The sequence below is a fragment of the Patagioenas fasciata genome, chromosome 7 (genome assembly GCF_037038585.1).
Source record: "Patagioenas fasciata isolate bPatFas1 chromosome 7, bPatFas1.hap1, whole genome shotgun sequence".
In the NCBI taxonomy this organism is placed as follows: Eukaryota; Metazoa; Chordata; class Aves; order Columbiformes; family Columbidae; genus Patagioenas; species Patagioenas fasciata.
Genome location: NC_092526.1, coordinates 37,282,647 through 37,304,676, shown reverse-complemented (window position 1 = coordinate 37,304,676; position 22,030 = coordinate 37,282,647). Strand labels below are relative to the sequence as shown.

Here is a 22,030-nt window from a genome sequence, read left to right as displayed (position 1 = left end):
GCGGTTTGACCCTCGGCTCGCGCCGTCACCTCTCGCGAGGCTCGCTGAGAGCGCGCGGGCTCTCGGGGCCCCGCCGTCATGGCGCCGCTGTCGCGTGCGAGGTAACGGCTACCGGGCGCGCGGGGACCGGGGGCGCGCGACCTGCCCGTCCTCTCCCTTCCCCTTCCCGCGCGGCTGAGGCGGGCGGCGCGCGGCACGGGCTGCGCGGGCCGCGGGTTCGAGTCCCGTGTGGAGCCGCCCAAGGGGCCTCGGTCTCCTTGGGGCCGGGCCGCCGGCCTGCGGCACTGCTACCCTACTCTACCCTAACTCCCGGGCAGCTCTCCCAGCCCCGGCGGGGTTCACAGAATGTCAGGGATTGGAAGGGACCTCTAAAGCTCATCCAGTGCAATCCCCCCGCCGGAGCAGGAACACCCAGATGAGGTTATACAGGAAGGTGTCCAGGCGGGTTTGAATGTCTGCAGAGAAGGAGACTCCGCAACTTCCCTGGGCAGCCTGGGCCAGTGTTCTGTCACCCTCACTGGGAAGAAATTTCTTCTCATATTTAAGTGGAACCCTTTGTGTTCCAGTTTGAACCCATTACCCCTTGTCCTATCACTCGTTGTCACCGAGAAGAGCCTGACTCCATCCTCCTGACACTCACCTCTTATATATTAATCCCCATGAATGAGTCACCCCTCAGTCTCCTCTTCTCCAGCTCCAGAGCCCCAGCTCCCTCAGCCTTTCCTCACACAGGAGATGCTCTGCTCCATCATCTTTGCTGCCCTGTCAGGAGTTATGTCTCCTCAGAGAAACGTCATTTGGGAAGAGACTCTTCATCCCAGAGTAGCTTTTGGTTAAAACAAAGCAAAGCTGATACCCAGGAAGAGTAAGATTTGTGTGGAGACGTTTGACTAAAATGAGGCACAATAAAAGTTCTTCTACAAATCACTTTGCAGAGATTTTGTTTTTTTCCTTGCAAATGATGTGCATAGATTTGGCGGTTTGCTTTAGGAAAATCTGGTAACTAATCTGTAATTTTTAATTGTCTTTACAGATAACTGATCTTACGCGGTATCTCCGCGACTGTTTCCACCAGTAGAATTTTCCTGAACCCCTCACTTTGTGTTGGCATTTCAAATCTATGCATGAGACGCTAGCAAAAATGAATAATAAAATAAGTTATTTGTTAAATACTGCCCGATACATGCATAGATGCAATTTGGTGCTCAATCCAAAATCTGCAGCTATAACAAGAAAACACGTTTTATGGATTGGCACATACAGGGATCCCCTGGAAAATGTGAACTTCAGGAAATTCTTTTTAAATATATTTCCTTCTCTGCATGGATCACCTCTGCGATTTCTGTCTCAAAAGATAGATGTTTTTAGCATGGATGCTAAAATACAACCAGAGAAGAGCACAGAGGCTTTGATGAGTGAGGGGGCTCCCCAAAGCTCCTTGGAACTTGAAAAGCTGGATGATTCTGGGAGCTTCAAAAGGAAACACATAATGGATCAGAGTGAACCATTCTTTAATAGTCTCCAGAACTGCACCTGCCCATCTGATGTACTGGACTTGGCTTCAGAATCTGCTGTTTCCACTAAGCACTTCACAAACTGTTTAACGACACTATGGAGGCTCTTGAAAAACCTGTCGGAAGAGCAGCAGCGTTATGAGAAGCAGCTGATTTTTGAGCACCCAGCTTTCGTCAAGCTTTGTCAGCAGCTGCTGCGGGACTCCCGAAAGATGACGCGGGGTGACCTGGTGTTCAGCCTGCACGCTGCGGTGAAACTGGGCATTCCTCAGAACACTCTCTTAGTCCAGACTTTGGTGAGGGTATGCCAAGTAAGTAGCAAAATTCTCCAAAACTTGGGCTGCAACCTCAGGGCTCATCCTGGAAGGCTGTGAAACATCAGAGAGAGTTGGGGTGCAGGCCTCACTTAGTCTGATGTTCCATGGAAACAGGGCTCCCGTAGTTAATTTGTGTATACTTCTAATTTCCTTCATCTTTGAAACCACTGCCTGATTTCAGGCAAATTTAACATGCAGAAGAAATCTCAAAAATCATTACCCTTTCCAAATCAACTCAGTTTGACTGATGTGCACCTTGGAGGTCACTGCAGAATTAAAGCTTATGAATTGATTTCTGAGGGAAAACAGAAGACAGTGGGTACAGATTAAGAGTGGTCACTTTTCCTTATCTGAAACTTTTAGTGGTCTGAAGTAATCTGACATTGTGAAAACTCTTTAACAGGAGAAGCTCAATCAACTTGATAACCGATGTATCTCAGTTTTGGCAACTACTTTAGCGGTGCTGGAAAAAGACAAGAATGTGAGCGCTCTTCAAGCTGGATTACAGTGAGAAAAAATACATCTTTTGCATGTTCTTCGTATTTAAATATTGTTTGAATATATATGTCTTTTAGAAATCCTGGGGGAATGTCTGTGTATAAAACACATGTTGTGGTTTTAGTAGTTAAATGATCTTGAGATAACAGCTGTGCAAGACAGTGATTTTTGGCGTTGTCTTTGCAGTTTCAAACTGAAAGGCTAAGACTACATAGGGTACTAGACTGCTCTGCAGGGGATTCATATCATGCTGAGTGCAGCTCTGCCACTTTGGTCTTTTTGTGATGCCGATCAAATTACTTCGCATATCTATGCCTCTGTTTTACCTGTGTGTAGAAAGGAGGTAATGGGACTAGCTTATTTTGTGAGGTGTTTTGATTTTTCATCATGAAAAGTGCTGTTTAACAGCAAGGGAATATTGTCTTTTAATTTAGTAAGTAAAAATTAAGATTAAGACAAATTTAGACTTTATCTTTGTGTCCAGCAAGGCTGCCTGTGTAGTGCTTTATCAGAATAACTTCTTTGGCTGTAGTGATTTTTTTTTTTTTCTGGACTATGGGTAACCAGTCTGCTTACTCCTGGGATTTTTACTTAAGTTGTCACAAAATTTGCCATGGATTAGTGCTTCTGGTCCTGTATCAGGTCCTGCTTTGAGAAGCTGGATGTATTATGCAAAAATCAGGTTCTCCTGGAAGCTCAGGTAGACAGTTCTTGTAAGTTGATAGAAAGCAGGAGATCAAACTACAGCTTTTTCTCTCTCTTGATGTCTGGAGCTCTTAACCATTTGCAGGAAGCCACATCTGCAGGGATGAACTTCGGAGCAAGTGCACTGCCTTAGAAAGTGACACTTCATATTTTTGTAGCTGTACAGGGTTATTTAAGGGTGATTCACACATAACAATTACCTCCATCTGAGCCAGAACAGGAGGTGCTGGGAATGCAGAACTCCTTCATCTCGTGCTTATCATCCGTCGGTGTTACGATAACCCCTTCTGTTCCTGCAGCCCACAGCACTGCTTGTGTGGTTTTTTCCTTCAGTTGCACCAAGTTGTTGTCAGTGTCTGTTCCCAAGTTTCAGAACTTGCCTGCACATAGATGATTCTATGATTAAAATATCCTTTTGTTTTTTTTTTTCCTGCAGAATAGAGTTAATACTTGAGGCTTAACAGCACTCACATCTGCAGAGTCACATGTGCAGACTGGACAGGTGCCACTGCTGTTAATGTATCAGCAAAACCACTCATCTATCAGGATAACATTAAGAAAGCATAAATAACTATTCCTGTGTGGGAAAATATCCGTGCTGTAGCTATATCATTATGCCAGCCTTGCATAAAAGGGGGTGGGAGAGGAGCAGAGAATTACAGCTTTAACTTGGGAGTCCATCAGTGAGGCAGCGTGGGGCTACCTACCTGTTTCTGCTGAAATGAGGAAAACTGTGTCAAACAGTTACTCTCTAGCTGAAGGCTTTGTGTCTGTTTCTTCATCAGATTACTGGTGGAGCAGCGCATTCCAAGTATCAGAGACATCTTTATGCTGCAAAACCTGATGAAATGCGTGGGAAAAGATGCTCCAGTCTTTCTGAAAAAGAAATTAGAGGTAAATTTAGTTGGAGGCTCATTTTTACTTCCACAAAGCCTGTGCTCTTGCATCATTTATAAATTGTGTATGTTTCTTTCCAGACACTCCAAGAGAAAATCTAATAGATCTTAATAGCGTTTGCTATATGAGTCATAGTCCAGTTATTTCTGCAGGAGGAACTTAAATTTGGACACTGGGGATATCCCACCATGAAAGGGGGCAGAAAGGAATGGAGATGGTACAAAAGGAATCGAGCCAGTAAAATATCAGCACCCTCACCTCTGGTTTGGCTACATGGTATTTCATAGAAGCAGTTACAGGCTGTTCCCTGATTCCCTTGCCCAGCTTGTGGCTGGAAGACCAGAAGACAGCAGACTAGAGGACCTGTGGGAGTGAGATGCCAGGAGAATTCGCCTAGCTTACGGCCTTCTCTTTTCTCTGTGTCTGAAAGGTCCCCTGGGAAATATTGTGGCTGGGAGAAGGTTTTATGGTAGGGTGTAGTGGGTTTTGTCCCCTGATTATAGACACTTTTTTGAAACCTTCTTTCAAACAGGGTCTGCTAAGGTTTTCATCACATAGCTGAGGGGCTCTGACGTCAGAGTTCGTAATAGTATTTGTGGGGAAGTTAGGGAAGATACCAGTGATGGGAAACTGGGCAACAATAGAGCAGTGCAGGGGGCTCACACAATGTGTTTGACTTAAGTAAATCAGGAAACCTTGGACAAGGTACCACTTACAAGATGATGAGAAACTGGCTGAAGACGTGGTGGAATGTGGAACCAAGAGGAAAGTAACCTTTCCACTTGTTAACTGAAGGGAGCTCTTAATTTGTGAGCCTACAGGGTGCTATTTTTAATACTGTGCATTTTCTATTGTAGATGCATTTTATGTTTAACCTTTGATAGGCATGCAGTAAGAATATTGTGTTTCAATAGCCAATATACTTTGTAGTCTCATTTTTACTGTCATTTATTTCAATCTAATTACTGCTTTGATAAATGAAGTCTTTTCTGTGGCATCAGAGCTGACCTTCTGTGCCTCAGTCTGCATTTGTAGCTGGGTGTTTGTATTAAAGGTACAGCACACAGTGTGCTGGTGGATCACTTTGAAGGCTTGCAGCTTTCATGTGCATCCAAAACAGTAATTGGAGCACTATTAAATAAGTCAACTATGCCAATTATATTTTTGCTACATTTTTAAGAGTTGGTAGAAGATACATATTCGCAGTATTTGGAAATAAGCTCTACTGAGACTTCTTTTAAAAAATCCATATAAAGGCAAATTTCTGGGAACTTGCATGGTGACATGGCTGTAGAAAACTTGATCTGGTATAATTGTGTAATAAGAAATTGAGAGTAGTTACTTTATGCTTTTGCTGTTTGTTGCTCCTTTTTCTTTCATATAAGTCTGAGCAGGCTAAAAAAGCAGTGATAATATACCTGAAGAATGAAGAATTCATAAACTCTAATTCACTTTAGATGGCAGTTCTGAAAGAGATAGACCATCTGACTTTCTCGAATGCTCTGCGTGTGTTTTTGGCTCTTGCTGCAATGAATTATTGTTCCATTCCAATCCTGAACGCCTGCAGTAAAAAGATCCAGGGTAAGGAAAAACATGTTTATTACATTTCCCTTCCTTATACCAAATTCTTCCTAATTATTGTCTGATCTCCCTTTTCTGATTTCCTTTAAAACTCAGGAAACATCTTTGCCTTACAAGATATTATAGTAATGCGGAGCCACTTGACAAGCAGCAAGACAGAAAATTACTTACTGATAATAAAAGCAAATAATTCTTATCGTCTCTGGCCTTCTTAACATTTACCTGAACTATATCTTTTTCTTTACATTTTTCTGTATGCAGAATTTAGGAAAAAGAGTTGAATTCTAGCAAGAACAAGTAGATTTCAGATAAGCTTTTAAAACAAATCTGAATGGGAAATGGACATCTTACAGGACGGATTGGTGGCTTAGAGTGATTAGTTGATAAACTAAAGGGAACTTAGTGTTTCCCTTATGAACTGGATTTCGTTATTGAATGCTGCTTAATTGACCTCATGCTACAGCCCAGAAAAAAAAATAAATTAAACTAATGCTTTCACCTCTCTCCATACCTTTAGAAGACGTATCTTAAGTATATGTGGTCAGTATGTATTGATTCAGACTTGAAATACATGTGAATTTGTGTCTAAAAAACCATTAAGATAGCAAACTAGCATTCTTAACATAAATTAAGTAGGAGTGTTTGGGCTGCCTGTACAGCTTCTGTTTGTTCTAGGTGTTAGGACACTGTCTTAATAACATATACTGGGTTTTCCACACTGAGTACACAGACTAGGTGGCATACACAGAGTGAGCAGCTACTGTATTTGTTTTGCATTTTTTTAGTGCATGTTTTCAGGTCTTACATGCTGCACATCATGTAAATTATGCTCTGGGGACAGTGTGATTAATTTCTGGACAGAAATGACCCCTATCAGAGGCTGGAGATGGATTTGGAAGAGGAGGGAGAGGCACGCTTTGGGAGCCATAGGGCAAAGAAATTCTCCAGCAGGTTCTCCACATCCTGTGGTGAGGCTCTTAAGAACGCAGCCCTCTCTTCCATAGCTGGGGACCTGACCAGAATTCTTGTAACTCTGTATTTCATGGGTACTTATTGAGCTAATTTTTGCAGCAGCAAGGGAGCGACTTAGTGGTGATACTAGTTCTCTAATTGTGCAGAAGAGAGAAGTTAAGGTCAAAGTGTCCAGCAATACGAATCCTGGAACAGAGGATCTTCTGGGAACACAATCTTCTTGCTTCTGTTGTTGATTTGTCTCCTTTTGGTGATTAATCCCTTCTAGCTTGGTCCTGACTCGGTTTGTTTCTTCTGCCTCTCAGTTTCTCCCATGTGATTTAGCTCAGTTGATTTTGCCTAGCCAGTCTCAGTCTGTTCCACAGTTCCTTATTGTTTGTTGGGTTTTTTTTCCCTCCTCCATCCTTCAGCCGAACTGTTCCCACAGTATCTCCCAACCTACAACTCGCATTGCTTTGTATCATTTGTCCTTTTGTGCTCTTCTGTTGCAGAGAATGTTCATGATGTTCCATTTCGGATGTTAATTCTCATTCTGGAAACTTGTTACAATCTCCAGTACCGTAACGTAAAACTGTTCTCAGCATTAGCAGACTATGTTCATTCTGCTGCCTGCCTTTGGGACAAAAGACAGGTGAGTTTCAGACCAAATAGTTTAGAGTGGTACAAGTAGCATAAGACATTTCTGGTGCTTTCCATTTTACCTTACTTCAAGTTTGTGTTTGATCTTTAGAGAACACATTTTTTATGAACACCAATCTGATGAAGCTGATACAGTTAATTTTTTAAAATGCTTTTCTATTTATTGATGAATAAGTAAATAAGAAATAAAAGAGGTGTTACAGTTTGAATAAACTGCTTTCATTAAAAATGCCTGTTATGAAATCAACAGATAGGATCCACTGGCTTTCTTGACCTTATAATTCTGTCTTTTCCTTTAGATTGTCCTTCTCCTTTCTGCCTTTGAGACACTCGCCTTTCAGCCTCATGAGCTGATGGGTGTTTTTGCTGAGAAGGTGACAGAAGACCCTGAATTCCTCAACTTGAAAAGCCTTTTGATTGTTCTCCGAGCGTATTCAAGACTCTACTATGTTCCCACAGGCCAAAAGAATCTGTAGGTTTTCATTTAGAATGCCTGATAATACGTTATGTAGTCAGTATATAGTCATGTATGGCAACTAAGTTGTGAAAGAGTTCCTAATCCTGTTTTATTAATCTGTAAGGTAAATTTTTTCTACATAGGAATTTTCCTCTGTAATTGAAAATGGAGACCTTGGTTCTAGACTGACCAGGCTACTAAATCTGTTGGTAGGCAGCTGTGTCCTCAAAGAAGAATCAAAAGCTAGTGTTAGATTACACAACATATAATTATACAATAGAATAAAGATTTCTGACTTGTGTTTTTGTTTGAAATCTGTATTTTCTATAGCCTTGTTTGTGTACTTAGATACTTTTCTTCTGCTTTTGAAAAGGTTTTTTGAGACTCTTCATAGCTGCTTGATTAAGTACCTACCTCAGATTTCCAACACAGAACTGCTGAAGGCAGCCTATTCACTTTGCATCTTAGGGTATCTTCCTCATCAGGCACTTGATGAGCTGCTGCAAAAGGACAGCAGGAACGAACTTCTACTATCAGGTCAGGCCTTACTTTGTCACATTCTTGGTTTAAAAAGGATAATCTGCCTCCGTACATAATTTATTGTAATTGTTTTAAAAATTTAGAACTTAAAGAATGATTTCTATTCAAGTTGAAGTCCTTAAGACAAAGCTAATGTAGGTGAACTAAGTGATCTGTTTCTGTGCTAGTGCATCCAGCTTATTGTCTTGGGTCCCCTGGTGGCAATAGTTTAATAGTAGATGTGTGCATGGAGAGAGGTGAATATCAGATTTGTAGAAATGGTAGAAATGTGTAAGAGCCAGGGGTTCTATCTTTGACAGATGTTCAGGAGTTTTTAAAAACACAGGAAGTCTAAACCTTTGTAAACCAACCTTAGTACCTGGAATCATGAGTAAAAGGGATTTTTCGACTGTTTCAAGTTACAATGAGGAACTTGAAATGGTTTGTAGGAGAATTTGTTTTCCATATTACAGTTCTGTACAGCCAGTAGAGTAGTTGAGCAGAGCAGAACTGCAGTGTACAGTAAAACACTGCCTGCTGGGACTGAACCTGAAAGCTGCAAAGCTGTAACTGCTTAGTTTGTGCAGCTTAGTACTCTGAAAGTACCGTTTCAAAATTATGGCCAAGTCTGATATCCCTTCTTTGTTTTATAGATACCCTTCTGCTTGTCTGGGTTTTATAAATGGTTTTTTATACATGCTCTCCCATTCCATGTTCTCCTTAGGTTTCCTGGAATAACCAATACCATGCGCAGAGCTGTGTACAGTAGGGGGGAAAGACTGAATGAATGGGCAGGTTCCAGCCATGGTCTTTAATATTACAATTAGTGAATTGATGGTGTATATTTAACAGTATATTGAAGATACTCAATAATATTCAGTAAAAAAACAATTGGGTTTTGATTTCTGGATTGAAATTAATTTGCCAGAACAGACTATAAATGATAGTAAAACTAAAAATTCTGTGAGATCACAGAATCCTAGAATCATTTTGTTTGGAAGAGACCCTCAAGATGATACATTGGATGTAATTTTTTTTGTGTGTCCTTTTTCAGGTGATCTTTACAAAGAACAAAAGGAAATGATGCTTCGCTGTGTGAAAACGTGTATGGAACTTGACAGCCCTTCCTTCACAAAGCCTGCATTTGTACCGACTGAAAATGGCTCCTCATTAGTATCTGTTAATCTCAGAAAGGCTCGGGATGCACTGATAGAACTTCTGGGAGATGAGAACATGTTTCGGCAAAATGTTCAGCTACCATATAAATATCATATCGGTATGAAGCCAAATTACTGTCATATTGTTTTTAATGTAGGTTTATAATCCCTAAAACAATAAGGTGGTTAGGAATTTACGTAGAGTACAAGTGCTTAAATGTGCAACCCTTTGAAGACACAATCTTGTAACTAATGATGGACTTGATTGGTGAATCTACTTTCTAGGATGCTTCTGTTAAAGTTTTTAAATCAGTTTACTAAAACATTATGATTACTTTTGTTTACGAAACTGCTTTGGACTTTTTGTTAAGCTTCAGCGGCAGATGTTAATTGTATATAAATCCAATATGGCCAACTGCTAAACTATGATGTCCCATAAAGTTAGATCTACAGTTTTGAAAAACGAATGTATTTTTGGTTTTTGTTTTTTCTGGGGATGTGCAAGTTATAGCTGTCTGCACTGGTTGCAGGGAGGGAAAAGCCATCAGTAATATATAAATTATTAGAGAACAGCAATTAGAGCAGTGACGGTATCTGTTACCTTTTTCAAATGAGCTGGACATTTGAAAACAATTTGAACAATTAATGTTCAAACGAGAACATTAATTGTAACCTCTTGCAATGCTGAATGTTTTTTTGTTTTATTTTCAGATTTTGAAATCAGAATGGATTCAGTCAGAAAGAAAGTGCTTCCAATAACTGCAACAGATGATGGTACTGACTCAAGTGTTCAAAGGTGTCTTTTTTGACTGCATATTTTTTTTAGCAGGCTAGTTTTATTTATATGTATTCCGTCCAGTTACTTCTTTGATTCATGGATTTGCAGAAGCAAAGTAGATATTTGTGCTCACTGGAATATACAAAAATTGCCATGCTCGTTCAGTGCAGCCACTCATCCAGCTCACTATCACCTCCGAAAACTTAACATTCCAGAGAAAGAGACAGGAAACATCCCAGTAATCTGATGCTCTTGTAACAGAGACAGGTTTTGAAGTATGACTGAAATCCCTTCCAAAAAATTGCTGCATTATGGTTTTAAAATTCCAAGTATTTATGTGTCCAACTAAAGTTTCAGTTATTCTCCTAATGTTGTGGCAATTCATTCAGCTGCTGAAATATAATTTGGAGAGAAAGGATCATCATATCCACATTTTAGGTGATTGAATTAATCTTGTGTAGAAGAATGACCTCTCAGTAACTGAAGTGGGACATACATAATTTAAGTAACACTTAAATAGAATTAGGTAATACTTAACATTTGTGTGCTGGATCACTGCACAGCAATGTATTTTGTATACTTTGCTTTTTGGGAGAAGGAGAGCTAGTGAATTGTGTAACAAACTCACTGTCAGGTGTCCAAAGCATTCAGCTTTCCGTTCCTTTCCAAGTAGGTTTTTATGGCAGGAAGTAACCAATTCTGAATATTAGTAAAGGATCAAAGTAAATGCAGAAGCTGTCAAAATAATGTAGAATTTTGAATGCTCTATTTCCTTTTCATTGTGGGAGAAGTGGAGATCTAAGGATTTCATTCTGCTGGAGGAATTTGGGTAGATGCTAATACTTGTGTGAAGTTCACAGAAGAAGAGAGGCTCTAAATTACCTCAGTCTGGAAAAGGATAATGAAATTTGTGCAGTCCTAATATTTTACCTACCAGAAAGACAGCTGTATATTCTGCAGTGTTAAAGGACATCATTGAATCATTGTCCTAAAAGTGCTTATTCTGCATTTGTACAATGGAATCTTCCCTACTTTTCTTGGTTGCAGATTGGCTTTTCTCTTTGTTCCTCTGTCTGCCTTCTGTGTGGGTACGATGCACCCCCAAGGGAAGCTGGCAATGAAGAAGCGGCATCTAAATAAACTGGGCTATCACGTAATTCTGGTAAGCAAATAAAAAGAAGCCACTGAATTGCTTTCTACTTAAAAATCTATGTGACTTGGGCTGATTTCCCTGATTTTTATAGAATGAGTGGCTCAAGTCAGCTTGTTTTCAAAATACAGCTCCCTATGGCCTTCCCATCACGAAGTGCTTGGTTTGTGGGACAGGGTAGTTTGCTAAAGGCAACAGAACTAATATACCTTTTCCTTTCTTCCAGGTCCTGAACAAGAAGTTTCAGGAAATGACAAACGAAGATGCAGTTGAGTTTTTGAAAGAAAAAATTTATTCAGAAAATGCTTTCCATTTTTCTGAAGTCACTGTGCAAGATAATAATTAAAATAAACCATCAATTTTGGATCTCCTGATGTCTCTCCTATGCAATTACTGTAAGGTTTTAATGGAAGAGATAAGCAGTTTTATAAACAACTGCCTACTCCAAATTACCACAGATTGAGAAAAGTTTGTAAAGTATCTGCTGATAGTGAGGGTTTTCTTTTGTGAAGTGGGAGTGGGTTTTCTTCAGTGGAAGGAACTACTTAATTAATCCAAAAAGCATCCTGGTATCTATTGCTGTTGAAATGTCTTAATTTTATCTTCACTTTGCTTCGCCATCTCCATGCACTAAGTCAAATTTCTCTTGAGTTGGGTCAGGGAAAGGATGTCACCATTTCAAGTGCTGTTGGAACCTGGTCAACAAAGATGCACTAGAATGATTCTCCCCAACATCCCACCACCACCTTCTCCTGTGTTAATTGTTATGCAAAACTATAGACAGTAAAGCAGCCTAAGAGCTATATTGAGGAATCCAAAGTTAAATGAAAAGTTTCTGAGGAAATCAAATCTCGCACAGTTTTCAGAAGTTCAGGCCAAAAATTGTTCTGTTAGCTGTGTGCTTTTTCTGTTGAACCTTTTGCTTCACTGCTACTGTAATAGATTTTGGTACTTCTCACTACAAGAACACAGGTCTGGTGTATCTTTAGAAACTGACTCTTGATCTCTATTTCTGATGCTAGTGTCTCCACAACTATTTCAATACGCAGATTTGTTCATTACATACTGTCATGCAATTCCACTGGCCTGTTATGTAGTGGTAAACTTGATTATGTCAGCAGTCCTAGAAGTTCAAACCAGCTTTCGGCCTTTGAGCTGAAAGACACAGAGAACTGGTACATTATTTCCATTCTTGGGAACATTTACTGGTAAAATCCAGTTGTTGTGCTGGAGTTGCTGAAGTACTTCGCAAGAGCATTGAAATGCTCAAAATACATACATTTGCCAACAACAGCTTGCTTGTTTCTGCAGTATAATCAGATCTTGAGTCACAGTTTTGCTGTAGCGTAGCCACAGCCCCATCGGCACGAAGGGAAACAGCAACGCTTTCTACAGCGACTGTGTGCTACCTAACGGTGGTGCCCTTGCTTCACTTGATAAGCCACAAGAACTGCATTCTTTGTCTTGCTGAAGTAGCGTGGACACATGGATAAAGTATTACAATGATGAGATAAAAAAGGTGTTAAGAAGGTGAAAAGAAATGACGTGCTTAAAACAAAATCACTGCTCAACTTCTTGCAGAACACATAGATGGAATATGGTGCCCATTTATGAAGGAAACTGCAACCAAAGCAGCATTGTCACAGCAGTCTGGCATCAAAAAACAAAGTAAGCTGGTCAGACACTGAAATGCAGCATGTGCAGAAATACAGATTTGATGCAATTGTAAAAAAACAACACAGAGTTCCTCTGCTCAACTTGGATGAGAACTTTGTTGTGCCCCTTTTTGGATCTGCTACTTTAAGAAAGTGTTGTCTGTACCAATTCATCCGTGAAGCAGACTGGACAGAGCCTTTCTGGGCTTCTGAGCTGGCCAACTGACTCACGGTCCTGGCCTGTGCTGGACGAGGCCTGAAATACTCTGTGTTGGAGAGTCAGGTGGCGCTCAGAGATGTGTTTGAGAAAGCATTTGGTGCTGTTCAAAGCTGAAGCGCTGCTGATGGAGCAAATGCAGCATCAGATGCGGCTCTCACCTGAGCTGGGGAGCTGCTGCCTCTGCTTTGGGCTTTTCAGTCAGGTCCTCAGTAGCAAGTATGTAAATCCCATCTTTTCAGGCAAGGAATTATACTGTCCTCTTGGATGCCAGCAGCATGGACAGAGTTAGCCAGCAGTGAGCACAAAATGGCATAGTTTGTTACATTAAATTAGCTGGTCAACATCTTTTTCTAAAAAAAACACCTTACGAGTAGGTGGACACTTACTTATACAAGCAGTATGGAAGTGTAGTGGTCTGCCATAACAATCATCTTGCTTATTAAATATCTTGCTTTATGTTACCTCAATAATTTGCCACCGTATCACCTACACTGATTCACAGTTCCAAGCAGTGTGTAGCTGCTGCCAGAGAGACTTTAGAGCTGTTGGTTTCTTGAATCTTTATATCTGCTGAAAAGCTACTCTGCTGCAAGGTCTGAAACAAACCCAGGTTTCTCAGGTGTCCAGTTCATGTCGCAAGGGAGATCTAATCCTGTTTTGTGCATTACAATCTGTATTTAGAATACCATTCTCCTCTCTCTCCTGAATCATGCTTTTTAAAATTAGTGGGAGACTCACACTGAAGATCAACACTAAGGATTTTGCTCCTGTAATTGCGGGTTTTGTCACTGCAGGGATTGCTCAGTGCAAGAGATGTGAAGTCTCCTTTTCTAAGTGAAACAGATACCAAATAAATGTTTCTAGCTGACCTGCCAGTGAGGCTGACAGAGGATGCAAGCTGCACCTTTCTCTACAATTTTCCCAGCCTGCTTGCAGATGCAGGAAAATGCGTTTCTAACCTTTATTTGCACTTGAAACACTTCATAAGTGCAGTGGCGGGAAATGTTTTCTGAACAAGGAGCGAGGAACCAGGAAGCTGAATAAGCTTTATTTCCTGCAGCTGTGGGTACATCTTCTATGAACAGATAGAACCCAGACGTGTGCTGTGATGTTTGACTCAGTAAAGGTAGTTCAAGGTGTATCCAATCTGCAGCAAGGCCAAGGTTCTCAACCCCATGTAAAGGGAAAATAGGTAATTTATTAAGTAAACTAAATTGCTCAGGGAGGGGAGGATCTTCAGTGAATTGGAGACTTGCTGAAGAAGATAAAGCAAGTATAGGGCTATTAGAGTTAATTATGTAGCTATGACATAAAGACAGTAGACTCAGCTGCACAGAGCAACCATCTATTTGTCCGGATTCTTGTAGGAAGGCAGCGTATTTTATTCCTGGCCCACAAAGAAGTCTGAAAAGTAGAACCATACAAATCTTTCCTTCATTGTGAGCTATGAAGTACTAGACTAAAGGATTTGTCCTGCTAATCTCGAAGAAACAGATACTGCCTTTCATGATTCCTGGTTTTTTACATGCTGCTCACTGTTAGACATTTTTTGATTCATAAATCTTCTCTTATTACAAAACAGTAAAATGCCATGGAAAAGCTGGCTTATCTGGTAATTTTTTCCTTCAGAATAATGTATATATTGTTCATTCTTTGAATTCTCCAGGTCATCTGAAGGACCTCCACATACAAAAGGGTGACAAGCTCAGATCATTGTCATGTATCACACAATCAATAACAAAACATGGTGGGAAGGACTTACAAATGTAGGTTATATAGCGAACTTCACTGGCCCAAGGATGATGTTACACATTGCAGGATGTGTGAACAGATCTAAAATCAGAGCAAGAAACAAAAAGGCAGAAGATGTGGGCTGCAAGGGTCAAGAAGGCTCTTGTGTGAACAGAAAATAAACTAGTACCATCTGAGCAAAAATGAAATTAGTTTTGTGAAGTAATGCAGAACGAGAACAGTGAGGGTTTGGAGAAACAAATTGTTTCCATAAGCAGCTGGATTTGCCAATTTGCTCAGGTCTAAATCTGCTTAGATTTGTTTATGTCTAAACCCACTTTTAAGCCGTAACTCCAGCATTCCCAGGGTATGAAATACCTCAGTGACTCATCCACAAGAAACATCCAGGAATTCTCTTCAAAACTTCCACCTTGCTCGCAAATTGGCCAAGACATTCAAAGTGACTGGGAAGGAGGGGCTTGAAGTATGCTGCAAGAGTTGGAGTTTCGTTAAGAAATCAGAATCCGAATAAACCAGAGCTTGGAATTAGAGAATTAACGTCTGTTTCTCAGGTATTGCATCTATTTCTGCATAGGCAAGAGGTTGAATAATGATAGGCAGAGACTAAAGGATGTGGCTCTGGTCAATTGCTAAAGTGAAGAAAACACCAGGACTTCCCTCTAATGCTTCCCCCTGCCAGCCATTGCATAGGTGTTCTTTTATGTTGTTGTTTGTTAACGTAAAGCTATTCTGTTTGCACACAAAGCCCAGAGCACACAAGCTTGCATGCATGATGTTCCAGTTTCAACATACCTTTACTGACACCAGAATATCCAAGTTAAAAAATAATTACAGGTGTTTTGTAGATCTAAAAAAGGTGGAACATTCACTCCTAGGTGAAATGTGCTGAAATTAGTAAATTCAAAATAAAAGCAGAGCCATAGTTATCTGTTGTTCTCTACATGCCTACTTTTAAAACAATTATGGTACTTAAGCATAGGTTTTACCGAACATGTAATCAAGTGGTTCCATTCTTTGCTAGTAACCCCAGCGGTTGTAGTAGTTCTGCATTCTTCTAAGTGATGCAAATGGATCTCTGAACTATATTTAAGATCTGTCCTTCTAGTTGTAGCATGTTTTTCCTTTCTTTTATTATTTCTGGACAACCACAGTTATAATGTGAAAGTATGAATGTGGTGACAACTGTAAATAGTCACCCAGGAAGAAGAAGAAAGAGAATCTGTCTTTTGGGTGTGCAGCAAAAGTCCTTGTGTCCACAGATAACCAGTGGGCTTTTTGTTTCATCCTGCTCCCTCTCTCTGAAAAGCCTCCTCCGCTCTACTCCAGAAACATCGTTGCCATGGCAGCCATCAAAACCCAGATATGCTCTGGCTTTATGTAGCAAGATGCAAATTTCTATAAACAGGAGAATTTCTTTTTCACTACTATAGGTAAAGGATTCTATACACACTTCCCAAAAGAGGTAATTTACCAAACACCCTTTGCCATTCCTGAGTACACGCCATAGTTGACACTTAGCAGTTCAATCCATGCAGGGCACTTGCTAAATTTTCTGTATTTGCCTGCTTGATTTTCATGGTCCATATTCTGCCGCACACCAGACATCAGCTGGACTTGACCACCCTTTAGAAAGGTGGGGAAGCGTGTGGGGAGTGTGGGGAAAGGAGAGTAGCTCATCAGCTGCTTTAAATTAATTGCAGGGCACTCCAGCAATATGCACCAGCTGAGGCTGTGGCTCTGCAACTTCAAAGCAGAAAACTCGAACTGTTATGTGAGCTCAGTTTTCTCCTTCTACTTTGACTGCACCAAGGCTGGTGTAAATGGTGAGGATGGTCACTGAAGTCTCAATATCTATCGGCACAGATGAGATTCAGGAACTATACAGTGGCTTGTATAGGAGGAGATTGTCTATTTGTATGTTAAGATGTTATCGCACACAATAGTGAGAGAGGAGAGACTAAGCATGGACCCCACATCTGACATGTTAGTCACATAATAAAAGACTACTTAACATTTTAAAATATACATATTGAAGAGCAATACAGGCTTGTTCTTGCCCTTTATGCTGGCTCAGCAGTTAGATAACAGCTTTAGCAGAGCAACAGACAGTCTCGTGACACAGGGAATTCTCCAGAAAATACAAAAGCAACCTAACCCCCTTGTACACTGCAGTGTACGAGGCAAGAAGAGGGCAGTGACTGCTGATGCACTTGTCTCTGTTGGTTTAAAATATGCTCGATTTTGCCCGTGAACAGTTTGTCCCAGGAGCACTCCATCTTCTGAAGGAATCTCCAGGCTGGGTCACTTCTGTATAAATTTAAGAAAAGTGACAGAGATCTGTAAAGTTAAGCAGGCAAAAAAATACGTGTGTGCATATGTGTTTTGGGGTTTCCTCTGCTCCAGTCTATGCTCAAGGAACAGTACAAAATGGTGAGTGCTTCACTGATGTCAGCAAGACGACTTAATTCTCAGTAGGCAGTGCTCCCCCCAAAAAGTAGTACTGAGGAGGATTAGGGCTGGTTTGGTTTCTGCTGATGCAGAATAAAATTGTAAAAGAAGCAGCTTCTTTTGCTGAAGAACCCCAAAACCTGTGAGCAATGCAAGCCACGTCAATAGCCTTATCGCCAACCTACCCAGCCCTGTCACAATTGATTCAAAAAGTGACACTAACCAGTCCCTTCCCCAAATACTATTAGCAGCAATTATGTTTTTACAAAACCAGACACCAAAACACAAGCTGTTTTTACTGCATTGTCACACCCACACATACAGAGCACACTTTATAAATTCTTTAAGGCTCATTTGCAAAAATACACCAGAAATTCTACCGAGTATGTTACATAGAATGGACTTGCTTGGCTCAGACGAGATGCACTTTGAGATCTTCAGTCAGGTACTATTGTACTATTGATTTCATTAATAATCACTGAGATTCCTCTGGGACATCATAACCATTTTCAACAGATCCTCATGCTGGTTGAGGGGTTTGGGGTATTACTCACCTTGCATAGACGCACATATATAACTGCAGGCCATACCGGTACGCTCAGCAGTGCTGGTATTAAACAGAAAGCTAAGTATGTGTATTGCTGATAGAAGGGAGGCCAAAGGTTAATATGAACCTGGTTTATAGCTGCAAAAGCTAATTACTTGAGTTAAAGTGGACATAGTGCATATTGTTACGCTGAAGAAATTGTATGCAAGCATATCCACGCCTAATCATAAAGTATTCCAGTGTTTGTAATAGAACTCATTAAAATAATGTTGGTTATTCTAGAATATGGTGCAGCAAGCTTGTTTTTTAAACGTTAAGCAATAACAGAAACCTGTGAGCCATCCTTTACAGTTCTGATAGTAGAAATAAAATAATGCTAGTTTATTTACTTACAAAAGTAATTATTTGATTTAAAAATACAAGATAGGCTTCTTTAAAAATGCCTAATTAAAACAAACTTTAGCTTTGGCAGCTAAAGGTTTACAAGAAGTTTTGTTCACAAAATCAAGGATACTTGCCTAATTCTTGCCCACTCAGAACATGAATATAGGATCAAACACTCCTGAAAATCCCTTTCCCCCAGAGCAATACCTTTGAAATGAGAAGTTCTAATCATGTCATCAGAAGGTATTCTTATGAAGGAAAGTTTTCAGGACTCGAGAAGGTGAGTGAGAAAATCTAACTGGTCTTTCTGACAGCGGATTCAGGCACATTAAAAACTGTCAGCTAATTGAACCTCTCTTTTGCTCAAATTACAAGGGTGATATTTTGTAGCCAGCTTGTATGTGTGGACTTTGTGTTCAGCAATTCACCATTGCACCTGAAATATACTACTAGTATTTTTTTTTAAGTTAAATTGCACAATTCTTACGTAAATTCCCATAGGAATTGTATTTACATAAAGACAGTAGGTTTTTGTGCACAACTCCTCCTAAAGGTGGTCGCCCTTCATTCCTAGAACTGAACCAATTTTGTTTGTTACCTTTTTGTAACAGGTGGTAAATATAATCTTGATTTCAGATTGTATGTTAAAGGATCAGCTCAGGGCTCCTTAGCAGTGACGTTTTGCTGTCTAAAGGATGAAGGAAAAATAACCACCCAGATCATCTATTATTGAGGAAAGACAGTTCCCTAATAATATTCTCCTTTCATGGTTAAAGAAAATGGTGTCTGAGGAAGCTGCTCTGCACTGGTATTTCCAGTTTGGGTTCAAAATATGTGAGTATGCATGTCTATAAATGCTGTAAAAACTATGCAGAAATCTTTGAAAGTATCTGAAATGTGTGTCTCTTGAAATTACTAGATCATGTACTGACTGTCAAAATAGTTCCACTAACCTAAAGCTTAAGCATCCTGTGTCATTTGATGATCTGCAGGACACTTAAGGTTGGCTTAATGCAACTAATTTTAAGATTTAAATGCTAGTAATGCCATTCTGATCTCAAGCGTATTGGCTGGAATTCTTTCCGGTTTACAATTACCTAAAAATCCCAAAGGTCATGTTAATGGGGTGTTTTCAGTGTAATCTCAGAGAAAGAGAGTGAGAGAAAAGCTCAACGTGACCCAGCAATGTGCGCTCACAGCCCAGAAAGCCAACCCTGTCCTGGGCTGGATCCAAAGAAGTGTGACCAGCAGGTCAGGGGGTGATTCTGCCCCCCTGCTCTGCTCTGGTGAGACTCACCTGCAGTACTGTGTCCAGCTGGGGCTCCCAACGTCAGAAGGACATGGACCTGCTGGAGAGGGTCCAGAGCAGGGCCATGGAGATGGTCAGGGGGCTGGAGCAGCTCTCCTGTGGAGACAGGCAAGAGAGACATGGGGTTGTTCAGCTTTTAGAAGGCTCCAGGGAGACCTTCTAGCAGCCTTCCAGTACCTAAAGGAGACCTACAAGAGAGCTGGAGAGGGACTTTTTACAAGGGCATGTGGTGACAGGACAAGGGGTGATAGCTTTAAACTGGAAGGGGTAGATTTAGATTAGATGTAAGGAAGGAATTCTTCACCATGAGGGTGGTGAGGTACTGGAACAGGTTACCCAGGGAAGTTGTGGATGCCCCATCCCTGGAAATGTTCAAGGTCAGGCTGGACAGAGCTTTGAGCAACCCGGTCTAGCAGAAGGTGAACCTGCCCATGGCAGAGGGGTTGGGAATTGGTGGTCTCTAAGGTCCATTCCAACCCAAACCATTTTATGATTCTATGAAAACTCAGCAAGTTGACTCTAGCAGAGAACTATCGTAACTCAGCATAGCTTGCTGTGCATTCCCTCTTATGCTGGGATTGTTGCTGGAGCTACTGGGCCTTGAGAACAGCTCGCACTGTCAAATCACAATGAAGCCCAGATAATTTCAGAAAAACCTTTCTCTCACAACGCTGTGAAAGCTGAAGACTTGGCATTTTGAGAGGAACAAAGATTCACGCTGCAGACCACACAACAGATTGCTGAATATTCGTATGCTACAGAATTAGCACCATATACTTAACTGTAGACTGAACTGGAATACTTTGAACACTGCTCAAAAAGACAGAAATATCATTTAGTACTCATAAGAAAAGACAATACCTATAGAATAAGCTGTCTCCTATGACCGGTCAATGGGAAACCGAACTGGCAATTCATTGTGTGCTTCCTCCAAGTAAAACCACAGCGATAACTGGAGAATATTTTAGCAAAACAGCTAAATTATCCAACCTCCTTCTTCAGCAGAGCAGAACACTAGGACTTAATATTAGTCTGCATGCAACTGTACTGACTCTACTGAATGGTGATTCTGTTTTGGACACACACCATGAGTTTTCTGCATCAATGAAAGATGGAGATTTACTGGAGGATGATTTTCTCAGAATCAAGGTGATGATTTTAAAAAACGCTGATCATGTCGAATTCCATCTCGCTCTAGTTTGGTTTTTAGTTCATATGGAGTCAGCGCGGGATTTGGCTGTGAAACTGGGAAAGCTTAACATGATGAACTGACATTTGTGGAGACACAGAAGTGTGTGAGTTTTTTATCTTTTTAATAAGCTCTTTGTCCTTGAAAGTTACAAGTGGCTCAGCAGGAAATCTGGGTGCAGGCAGCTACCAGGATCAAACTCACCGCTATATGATAGTTGTTTAAAACATGTGGTATGCTTCAGTATAGAATCTTTAAACAAAACAGTTGCAGCTTGTGGCTGTTGCTACACAGACTGTATGCAGATACGTCACAAATAGCCGAGCATATGTGTGGTGCAAGGTTAAAACAATAACAAGCAGGTCGAATCATTCAAACACTGGAAATCACTTTGACTCCAGGCCAAAAGCTTAGCTTGAGATGATATCAGTATGGGATAAAAAGAGGATAAACTAACAGGCTTAGCAGCCCAGCTTGTTGGAGTCAGCATATAGTATCTATACTTCCAGCAGGAGAGCAGATGGTCATATATTTAAGGAAGCACCAGACAGGGAGTCAGGAGATCTGAATTCTATTCCTGGCTCTGCAGCAGTGTTCCTATGTCACCTTGGGGAGTCACTTTTTTCCCCTTTTTCTTAATCTTTTAAGTAGTGGAAACAATATTTGCTTGTCTCACAGAGCAGTTGAGAGGCTAAACTGATGCTGAAAAAACGTTCTGAAGCTCTAAGCAGAATGTATGGAAAAGCTGCAAAGTAAACTTGTTTGGAAGAAAAGACACGGCGTGGTTTCATATGGCATCTTTGTGCCGTATGTTTACGCCCTTTCCTCGCCCCAGAACGTCCTGTGCCTTTTTGAACACAGTTTTCAAGGAGGGAATAAATGGATTAAGCCGCCTTCCACATTTGCTAGAAAGATAAGCAGCTGCCAATAAGAACCTGACCAAAGAACAGACTTTATTACTGAGACATTATTTATGCCCAAGAGGGCAATAGGCTTGTTGAAGTTAACTGTTTGTCCCAAGATATTTTTGCATTGGTGGCAGAATATTGTCTCTAATGGCTTTTCTTCTGAATTCAGCAGTGCTGCTTGCAAGCTGAACGTTAAGTATTGTCTTTTATGAACAAACCTTCTGCTGAAGTCCCAAAAGAAGTCCATTTTTTACATCAGTGAGAAATGTCCATGATTATTTGCACAGGACTTTCATCTAACCCCCATTAAAATCAACTAGACTTCAAAGGAACTGGAATCAAAGACCTAGCAAGCAATTGTCATTTCTTCTGAATCCTATGCCCATTAAGCAAAACGACCCCATCTATCTTCATAACTATTCAGCATCATTGGA

At 40.6% G+C, this 22,030-nt stretch overlaps 1 protein-coding gene and 2 long non-coding RNA genes across 4 annotated transcripts in view; 1 reads left to right on the top strand and 2 right to left on the bottom strand.

Annotated features, from left to right (window-relative positions):
* The first annotated feature begins 2 nt into the window (after positions 1-2).
* Positions 3-11,555, top strand: FASTKD2 (FAST kinase domains 2). Of its 2 annotated transcripts, none has more exons than XM_065841475.2 (12): positions 3-101; positions 1,034-1,825; positions 2,235-2,338; positions 3,820-3,928; positions 5,389-5,512; positions 6,976-7,115; positions 7,423-7,595; positions 7,954-8,117; positions 9,154-9,375; positions 9,968-10,030; positions 11,082-11,196; positions 11,411-11,555. In XM_065841475.2, exons 2-11 carry the CDS (start codon positions 1,121-1,123, stop codon positions 11,153-11,155), a joined length of 1,878 nt encoding a protein of 625 aa, XP_065697547.1. In that variant the 5' UTR covers positions 3-101; positions 1,034-1,120; the 3' UTR covers positions 11,156-11,196; positions 11,411-11,555. The 2 variants fall into 2 exon arrangements, with proteins under 2 accessions (XP_065697547.1, XP_065697546.1); XM_065841474.2 differs by having other exon boundaries at positions 9,968-10,052.
* On the bottom strand, positions 1,495-3,912 carry LOC139828464 (uncharacterized). Its single transcript, XR_011740100.1, has 2 exons — positions 3,742-3,912; positions 1,495-3,414 (listed from the first exon to the last, which is right to left on the bottom strand). It is a non-coding gene; the product is annotated as an uncharacterized lncRNA (long non-coding RNA).
* Positions 11,520-22,030, bottom strand: part of LOC139828463 (uncharacterized) — a 48,868-nt gene continuing 38,357 nt past the window's right edge. The window contains exons 4-5 of the long non-coding RNA XR_011740099.1: positions 19,488-19,595; positions 11,520-14,892 (exon numbers count right to left, since the gene is read on the bottom strand). This is a non-coding gene — a long non-coding RNA (uncharacterized lncRNA). The remainder of the gene's footprint in view (positions 14,893-19,487; positions 19,596-22,030) is intronic.